The sequence below is a fragment of the Actinia tenebrosa genome, unplaced genomic scaffold (genome assembly GCF_029948245.1).
Source record: "Actinia tenebrosa isolate PJP-AT-01 unplaced genomic scaffold, QUT_ActTen_1.0 PGA_scaffold1__47_contigs__length_23844297, whole genome shotgun sequence".
Taxonomy (NCBI): domain Eukaryota; kingdom Metazoa; phylum Cnidaria; class Anthozoa; order Actiniaria; family Actiniidae; genus Actinia; species Actinia tenebrosa.
Window position 1 is genome coordinate 9,820,828 of NW_028292578.1, and position 9,144 is coordinate 9,829,971.

Sequence of the window (9,144 nt, forward strand, 5' to 3'; positions counted from 1 at the left end):
TGATAAATGACATTAACTTCGAATGAATGTAGTCTCCAACTACATAAATAGTCGAGCCTTCGTACACATTGACTCCAACATACGTATTTATTAGCTCCAGCTTGACAATTGTTCGACAATTACACGGAAGATTGTACGATTCGCTACAACAAACAACTTATAATTAATAAGCTTCACAAAAAGGGGCAAATTAAAAAGGAAAAAGAAAAAAAAAGAAAACTACTTACAAGTTAATGATGCACGCTCGACTGATTCTTGATGTTAAATATTTATGGCGCCTGCGGGGCCTCTAGTCTGCGGAAATTCTTAATCTTACAAAATCCAAAACTTGAAATCCAGAAGTCCAAGGGACAATCTGTGCTTCCACTCCAGACTTGACTGACTGTTCCTTCAGTAGATCAAGCAACTGGTACTCTTCTCTTGCCAAGATATAATCCTTACTCTCAAGAGATAATGCAGGGCAGAAGTCTCCTTTCCCATCACCAACATAAATAATATGATCAAATGGATTATTCTCTTTCATTTGTTCAGTTACATAATTAGTCAGCACCTCCTTTTTGCACAAATTCTTTGGACAAAAGCTACAGCCGTGGCTATGGTATCTTGTAACTTGAAGGCGACCATTTTCATTCCACTGAGCAGGATTAGTAGCTACATGTGAAAAAACATGGCTTAAATTGTCTCTCTTCAGTAGATGATCAATGAAGTATGTATTGGAGTCAGAAATAATGATCGCAGGGATTTTACTGTCACAGATATGTTCACAGGTTTCCTTCATTCCTTCGATAAACTTCAGTGTTTCCAAGCATTTTTCAAGATCTTGTCTAGAATAGTTTTGTTCATGTAGTTGTTGGAACACTAGATCCATGATATTTGTCCAGCACAAGCCCCTCTTTCTGTTAATTTTAATGGCAGCCATTGTTGGTTCATGTAGCTTTGTAATCCATGTATCTGTGTTACCATTTACTAATGTATGGTCAAAATCAAATACTATGAGGATTCTGGGCCTGGGTTGTTCCATATTCACCAAAGCCAGTCCTGAAGAACAAGACATGCCATACAAGTTTTTCAGCAGATGGTAAAGTATACTATTGATATATGGCTGACAGGTAGGTTTTATAAATAAGAGCCTGTTACGTATTACCAACTACCTCTATCAGAGGCGAATGGGAATCCAGAGGGGTGTCCAACAGTGCATCATGCAACCCCCCCCCCCCCGCCCTAATGTTAATGTTAATGTTAATGCTAAAAAAAATCTGGATCTAAAAAAATCTGGATCTGCTCCTGTCTATGACAAAGCAACCCAATCAGCTATTTCAGGATATCTTTTTGACTACCGCTGTTCAAACATCAGGTTTGGAAAGATTCACAAACATTACAACTTTTCATGAGCTAGCACATATTTCTACATCAATTGAACTGGAATTCAGCGCATTTGTTTTTTTCCGATTTAAGAAACGTGATTGTAAATGTATGACACGAAAGTCATCAGAGGACATTATGATCAGAGTAGAAGTAAAAATGCAAAAGTATACCTTTTCGTTTCTAGAAAAAGACTTAGCAAATGGTTGAAAACGTTGTTGGAAAACAAAAACTGATACATAAATTTAAAGAAACTAGAGAAAAATGTAAATAATTCATACTTTACCTTTGAAAACTCTTCAATTTAAAAAAATATAAATAAACCCCAAGATGCTTTGCGGTATCGCTAAATATCCCATAATTCAATGCAAACCCTGTTACCCAGAACCCCTCGCGAGGTTTTGGTTGAAGCACCATGTTGCCATAACAACGATTGCTTACACAGAATCTTCAGCAGTACATTCATGATGGCTTCAACGATAATGCATGGCAGGAGAGAGGGCCAAAAAAGAGGTAATATCTCCCAGAAAATAAAAAGTAACAACCCAAAACCTTGGCTAATGTGTGGAATATTTCTTTTAGAGTATGGAGATCCATCGCTTAGCGTTGTTCCAAGCGGATGTACAGAAAGAGATGTGAGTAAAGAGGCCACTTTACTTTCTGGGGGTTTCTAACTTTTTTATTGTCTTCTAAGGTTTTATTTTTTACTATTTTGCCTTGCTCAAATAATAATTTACTTTCTTAAGGTGGTAGTTTTGCAACCAGGTGACTGGAATAGGATTCAAAACAGCCTGTCAGGGTACAACAAGGAAGAAGCGAGGTTAAGAGCATTACATGAAGAAAGAGAAGCTCTTCATAATCTATCGAAAGAGACGGTCAAACACTGGGACAATACAATCGAGGTACGGCTCAATCTAAAAGAGATAAATCATAATTATAGTATTTTTCATATTTAAGATTAATTCTCAACAAAGCAGAAAAAAGTGCGAATGCCGTTGTTTTTTACCTCAAAAATATTCCAGATAGATGATCGAAACCAGCTGAATTTTACCTTACATAATGAGCTTAGTAACAATTATTGTGAATATTTCAAGACACTTTGGTTCTAATTTAATTCTATTGCTACTAATAGGGGCAAAGACTTAAAAAGCTTCAAGCAAGAAGAATCAGAGAAGAAAAGGAAGAGGTTAGAAAATAAGCTAAAATAATGTTTAAAAAGCGAAGTGCTTTAATATTTCCATGATCCCCTCCCCCTAATGCTGTTGTAAATAAAACAACAACAACAGTATTTTCATATAAAAGAAACAGATCTAATTAATGTCCCTTTAAACTTAAAACAATCTAGCTTTGAAAAATGAAACTTATTATTTAAAAAAAAAAAGTTATTTTCTTGCAAAATTTAAAGGAGGAAAAAGTTAAAATTGACATTGAAGAAGCCAAACTTCAGGCTAAGAAAAGGAAAGAAGCAATAGAAAGAGCCAAGACCCAACAATACTACCAGACAGACAGAGTGAAGACATTCCATGTAAGTTAGTAAAAATTATAATTACCACTATTTGCCAAATGTGAAAACATTATCAGTGAAACTTTACTATAGCCATGAGTTTTATTGAGTTGGAGGTAAATATTCACTGTTAAACACTGAGTCTTAAACTGCTTTAGTGTCATTACACAGATGATTATTTGAAAGAAAATAGACATTGGCTTATTTCTGAAATTTATTTATTTATTTTGTTTTTTTGAGAGCTGCAAGCACCAACCAATAGTTTGCACAAAATCCAATATTCTCCTTATGTGATTTTCAAAAATGCTCTAAAGCTCTCAATGAATCAGCCTGTACAATTTTCTACAATTGACCATCTAATGATACTAACAATTTTAATCACAATGATGGTGAAAAGTTCTCATATGGCACAGTACATACACATATACATACATTTGGTACATGTACATATATACATTTGGACTAGTATTGATATTGATTCATATGATATTGTAGGGAGCAATGTTGCTTACAGAAGTCATGAAAGAAAGAGAAGCACAGGTAAAGATGAAGAACAGCCAAGTGAATGCTGATAAAATAAGAGATCAACACATGATGAGATTACAGAAAAGGGTAAGACATCAAGAACTATTTGTGTTAATAGTGTCATACATCTAGGAGCTTTTTTTCAATTGAATACTTTAAATGAAAGATTTATAAAATATTTTTTATTAACAGCAATATGAGGAAGCTATAAGGCAAGATCAGAAGAATGCACTTAAAAGATATAATGATAGGAGGGATCTGTCTGCCTTCCAACTTTTGCAGTAAGTTATTTGTATTAACATCTAGATATTGATAGAAGAATAATCTTCATTATCATAAGCTGGGTTTCATGAGTTGCCAGAAATTATGGTAGATATATAGGTCAGGCTAGTTGCTAGGGATGGTTTGAACAAACCTCACCTCTCCACTTTTGTAGGATAAGAAATAATGTTTGATGCTATTTTCGTTTTTCAAAAAATGGCATAACTAAGATTTGTAGACAAATGAACCTCCCATTACAAGGTCCTAGCTATGGGCCTGTAAATAAGGTGTATAACAATGAAACCACAAATAGTGTACAAGATCCTCCTTCCGTGCTGTATTAAATAAGCATTTGGAGAACTAGAAAGTGGTTGAGTTAGATTTGTTTAGTTTTCTACAGACTGGCTCACCATAGAAGAGAACATGTAGTAGTGATTTTCATTGAAATTTAAGACATATGTTGTATTTTTTTATTGATAAAATTTCATTCCGATTTCTTCAGGATTTCAGATCATATTGAAGAATCCAGTCTTGCTAAGAAAGCCGAGCTTCAAGAAGGCAAAAACGTGAAGCAGCAGATAGAAATGTATGAGGCAGCAAAGGCAGCAATTGAGGAGCAGAAGAGAAAGGTACGTAAGTGGGTAACATCAGTTAATGACAATGAAGCATAAGGTGCTTATCTGTGTGGAAGGCTGTAAACCAACCTCAAACTAAAGGACTTTACCTTGACTTTTCCCCGAAAAATATCATGTCATTATCTTCATTAGCCACTCTTTCTATATATTGTAATCATGAAGATCAGTCTTTTCATTCTAATTCATCCAAAATTATCTTCTAGGACAAGGCAGCTCTAATGGAGGATCACAAATATCACCTTGCTAATAGAGAGGTAAGGAGGCAGGCCCAGACACTTTTAAGACTTGAAATTTCTTAACTAAAGCTGATCTGAACAAAGCAGAACAAAATTCATTGGTGCCAATTTTTATTTTTTAAACAACAGCGCCTTCGTAAAGAAGAACAGCAACGACAAGAGGAGGAAGAAGAAGAAATAAGGCAGTTTGCAAATGCTAAAAAGGTATATTATTTATAATTATTTTATTATTAAAGATATTATTTTAACTTATAGAACAGTATCTTACTCATGCTTTTCCCATTTCTTCAGAAAATGGCCAAAATGCGCAAGGAAAAGGAACTAGAGTTGTTCAAGTAAGTGAAATGGGAAAAATCTGCTGTACTGTTCTTTGTGATTGTTTTGTTTTGTTTTTCTCTATTTGCAATTGTCAAATTGATTGGGTAAATCAAATGGCTGTTGCATACTCTTGTGCAACGTAAGTTTTGAAAGCAATGTAATAAATTTACAAAGTATAAATTTTTCACACCAAATGACATTTTGTTTTGGTATTGTTTTTCAGCGCATTTCAAGAGCATACAGAACGCATGCGTAAAAAGCTACATGATCAAATGGTACAGAAGGTGGATGATGAAGATGACAGAATTGCCAAGGCTTTGGCAGAGAGAGAAGCTAAACGAGAGGTAAACAGGTTTTTGCATTTACATCACTGAGCAGTCGTTTCTGGCTATGGACATTTAAGCTATCAATTTTGGAATATCTTTTACCCTATTTTATTTGATCTCATTCTATTTCATTCTCAATTCTAGGCAGAAGAAAGAGAAAAGATGGAAAAATCAATGAAAGAACAGAAATCTATACATGAACACAGAGTCAACAGGGTATGAATATTGGTTCAATACTCATGAATACTCCCATTTCGAGTTCGCCTTTGCTCAGTCTTAGCCTCGATTGTGTACAAATGTGTTCTTTTCTTTCATTAAGGTCCATTGTATAGTAAGAAATGTACATACTACCGTACAACACATGTTGATTAAAATGCCACATGTTTTGTTTGAATGACTTAATAATTTTAACACACAACTGAGGCTAAGGCTGAGCAAATGGGAAGTCGAAACTGGAGTTTATAAACCTTCTCAATCGTACACGAGGAAGATTGTTTAGGCTGATTGATTTAAATCTTCAGGAGTTTTTGATTGCGTCTTCCTGTTTGAGAAATAATTTCACAAATTTATCATTTCCATATAACCATGGACATTTCTTTTTTAGATGAAAGAGCTGGAGAGAAAGGCTGCTCTTGAAGCAAAGACAGATAAAGAAATCCTACGAAAACGCATTGAATCTGATAAACTAGTAAGTCTGTTTTAAAGGGAAAAGGATTCCAGGGTTGTTATTATAATTAATCCACCATGTTAAGGGATTTTGTGAGAACATGTGCCCCCGTTCCCACTCACCCCACCCCACGTTAGTGTATCTCAGTTACCTATAGGTTGCTATCAATAGACGTCACTTCCGGTAATAGCTCTTTTTTGATGGCTTGTAGAATCCTGGAGGTTGTTTTGATCTCTTATCTTCTGGTTTGATGTCGTGAAAATAGTCAAATACAATAGATTGAGGACTTATTTTGATATGTTTTGACTTAGCATCCGCTAGTTGCCCCCCAGCCAACCGCTTGTTTGCCCCCCAGTCAACTCCAAAATGCACGTGATTGATAGCAAGCAATTATGTCATAATACAGGGTAATTATTAATTTAGTCCTGATTTGTGCTTTTGGTTTTGAACTTTCCTCTACATATTTTTTTAATCTAGTACCATGCTAAACAAGAGGCTAAGAAACTCGAGAAGTTACATGAAGCAAAGGATCTCAAGAATTTCCAGGCACAACAAGTGGTAAGTTGAATATGTCTTTTGCTTGAAATATGATCGCACCACACCCAATGAATTTATCCCGTTTTTAGCTTCCGAAGGGCTTGGGAAGTCGGGCCGTTGTTGAGCGAAAAACAAAAGAAATGAAAAGTCTTGTCTAAACTTTTGATGATCACAGGAACGTTCAGATAGGGACTTCCTTAATCTTGACACATCGATAATCGTGCAACCTCCGGATAGTCTACGTAGGTCTACAGCTCCACAGTTTTATCAAAATTATGATGGTCGTTATGGTTACTATTTTGATACAAGGAAGACAAAATACTTATTGCTATGGGGATCCTGGGTATTTGATTAGTATCGAAACAGGTGTAAACCTGTGGTTCATAAGTTTTAAACCGCGTGAAAGCTATTGCAGGTTTTCAATCATTACCAAGAAAACGAAATAACAAAACTGACCCAATGGCCATGTTGGATGATATAACAAAAGAGACTAATGACGAATGTTTTGTTAAATTCATCTAACATGGCGGCTGTGAGTTTAAAATATTTGTCCTCAGGGTACCCGATTTATTTAGGTGAGGTGCAGACTGTTCTCACAATTTTCTTCCATTTTTATTTCTAGGACGAGCTGATAGTACAAAAGGAAGAGCTGCAAAGAAATGACCTTCGCATTGACCACGTGAACGAAAAGTCCATGTTGGAGGAAGAGGCCCAGTTCCAAGAGTACGCTGCTAAAATAATCAAGAATGCCCGAGATCGTGAACGAAATCCTTATCCTCTTATCAAGGCCGCACGGGAAGGCCCAGGCGGAGGAAGAGGACCTAAGTTTGAAGGGAAAAACGGTCTGAGACCCAGCTTATTGGTCTCTGATGGATCTGGGGTACAACTGCCTAATTATTCCACCGCTACCATACAAGGACATCATACGAAAATCTATGGTGATCCGGCAAAAAGCAAAAAGAGGCTTGGCTTTACTTGGTAAAAACCCAAACTACTTACAGAAAGTTAAATTGAATGTGTACATACAATAATCATTCTACTCAATGGTATAATTTTATATGACTTTTTATTGAAAAAAAGATTTTCTATCGACCTCATGTTTTATTGACATAACATAATCTAATTGGTTCCCAACATTCCAGTTATCTTTACTATGACATGAATTCAAACTTATTTTACCATTTGTTCACTGTACATAAATCTAACAATGTATTGGTATTCAAAGCACGATCCCTACTCCCTCAGTGATCACATTTTGTACTTCGGGTGTCCAAGTGTGTTGGTCGTAAATAAAAATGTCAAAATATTCTATACTAAGGGGATTTCTTATTTTCTGTTTAAGTTGCTTCGTTTAGTATTATATTCATTTGATAATAACTGCGGTTTCTCATGGTAGAGTGGGATAAAGACAAAGTTGTCTCCGAGCAACTTACAAAAACAATTGACGGTTTGCGACCATTCTGGTACAACAAAAGACGCCAACTAAAAGCTAGTTTGTTAGAGACGATCAACATAGCCACAAAGACGTGACTTGCAATTATTGTTAAAACTGAATAGTGCAAATGAGTAGGTAATAAGGAATCACACTTCACACTTTGTGTTGGGCATAATTCCTTTACCCTTATACCAACTATTTTTACTCTTTCTTAAGGGGAGGGGGGTACTCCAGTTTTTGTGTAAAGACGCTTCATGGACACCTTGCTTTGATCTGCCTCTGAGACAAAACAAAGTGGTAATAAAAAGGGATGCTAATAAAGTAAGTGCGGCTTAGTCTATAAACAAACAATTGCGTTTGTACGATATTCTATGTAATATGGATTCTAGAGACAAGAAAGTGGAGCTGTTTGTACAAAGTAACAAAAAATTTGTAGCCCAATTAAATCTCTTATTCTTACCGGCCACTCATTCAAAGCGATCGCACATTCTTAGTTTACAATTCCGCCCTTTTTTTCTCGTTAATAATTAATCAACTCCTGCTTTTCCAAGCGTATCTTCAGCACACTTCATATTTGAGGAAGTTGAATGAAAAGTGTCATGGTTTTCCCGAGTTCTTGGTTTCGAATTCCTTCTAGATCTACACCTTTCTACCCGTTCTAAACAATCTTTTCACCCGGTTCGTGCGTAACTCAACAACTCTAATCAACTGATGTTATTTGACGGCCTGAAATAATAACAACTGAAAATTAAAATACACTCTGAATTTAAAAATTTGTTTTTTATGAGTGAGAAACGACACGGGGGAAATTCCGTAGTTGTAACTTTGCGTTGTGAGTGAATGACTACTGGAAGACAATGGGAAGTCATTTCGAAGTACGGCTTTTGTACCGTACCGTGCCGTGTACGTGCTGTAGTGTATGTTTCTCATTAGAAAAAAACCCGAAAGAAATGAATAATAATAATAATACCTTGAAAAAAGTAACTTGCTCTCGAAAATGCCTCCGGTTTAAGGTGGCTGCCACCTTTATATTGACTCGTCTTTGGTGAGCCTATTTTATACTTGCGCTGCATATAACCGAACAGAACTGAAAATCTAAATTGAGTTATGGTTGACAGAAACCATCATTTAAAATGACACCTGAGTAGCTTTTTCAATTCAGTCTTGTTTCATAAAGGTTCGATGACTTAGTCTCGATGTAAAAATAGTCAAATAAGAGATTTTCCAAGTCCCTGCTTTTTATTTATGTATTATGTTACACTGGGTGTGGTCTGACAAGGTGTTTCTGTAGGGGGTCTACATAGGTCATATGCACTAAATAGAATCGGAAATATTTTA

The 9,144-nt window shown here is 35.7% G+C and overlaps 2 protein-coding genes and 1 long non-coding RNA gene across 4 annotated transcripts; 1 reads left to right on the forward strand and 2 right to left on the reverse strand.

The window, feature by feature from the left end:
* Window positions 1-64: 64 nt before the first annotated feature.
* Window positions 65-1,691, reverse strand: LOC148909829 (pyridoxal phosphate phosphatase PHOSPHO2-like). 2 transcript variants are annotated; one of them, XR_016120131.1, is made up of 3 exons: window positions 1,649-1,691; window positions 228-1,038; window positions 65-143 (listed from the first exon to the last, which is right to left on the reverse strand). XR_016120131.1 is itself a non-coding variant. In XM_031695392.2 (2 exons), the coding sequence occupies exon 2, from the start codon at window positions 1,019-1,021 to the stop codon at window positions 290-292; it is 732 nt and encodes a 243-aa protein (XP_031551252.2). In that variant the 5' UTR covers window positions 1,022-1,038; window positions 1,649-1,691; the 3' UTR covers window positions 65-289. The 2 variants fall into 2 exon arrangements, 1 of the variants encoding a protein (XP_031551252.2); XM_031695392.2 differs by having other exon boundaries at window positions 65-1,038.
* Window positions 1,692-1,699: 8 nt separating this feature from the next.
* Window positions 1,700-7,684, forward strand: LOC116288585 (cilia- and flagella- associated protein 210). Its single transcript, XM_031695387.2, has 16 exons — window positions 1,700-1,875; window positions 1,945-1,997; window positions 2,109-2,264; window positions 2,495-2,548; window positions 2,768-2,887; window positions 3,362-3,478; window positions 3,584-3,672; window positions 4,155-4,281; window positions 4,491-4,541; window positions 4,653-4,727; window positions 4,815-4,858; window positions 5,065-5,185; window positions 5,312-5,383; window positions 5,772-5,855; window positions 6,312-6,392; window positions 6,994-7,684. The coding sequence occupies exons 1-16, from the start codon at window positions 1,728-1,730 to the stop codon at window positions 7,351-7,353; spliced, it is 1,752 nt and encodes a 583-aa protein (XP_031551247.1). The 5' UTR covers window positions 1,700-1,727; the 3' UTR covers window positions 7,354-7,684.
* A 735-nt stretch (window positions 7,685-8,419) lies between these two features.
* LOC148909830 (uncharacterized) lies at window positions 8,420-9,074 on the reverse strand. Its single transcript, XR_016120132.1, has 2 exons — window positions 8,777-9,074; window positions 8,420-8,532 (listed from the first exon to the last, which is right to left on the reverse strand). It is a non-coding gene; the product is annotated as an uncharacterized LOC148909830 (long non-coding RNA).
* Window positions 9,075-9,144: the final 70 nt, after the last annotated feature.

What these genes read in the sequence shown, in the direction of transcription:
- LOC148909829 (XM_031695392.2), bottom strand. Translation starts at nt 1,021, where the DNA reads ATGGAACAACCCAGGCCCAGAATCCTCATAGTATTTGATTTTGACCAT.
- LOC116288585 (XM_031695387.2), top strand. Translation starts at nt 1,728, where the DNA reads ATGCAAACCCTGTTACCCAGAACCCCTCGCGAGGTTTTGGTTGAAGCA. An exon ending in TCAGAGAAGAAAAGGAAGAG is followed by an intron (nt 2,549 to 2,767) that starts GTTAGAAAATAA and finishes CAAAATTTAAAG; the next exon opens with GAGGAAAAAGTTAAAATTGA. An exon ending in AGAGAGAAGCTAAACGAGAG is followed by an intron (nt 5,186 to 5,311) that starts GTAAACAGGTTT and finishes TCTCAATTCTAG; the next exon opens with GCAGAAGAAAGAGAAAAGAT.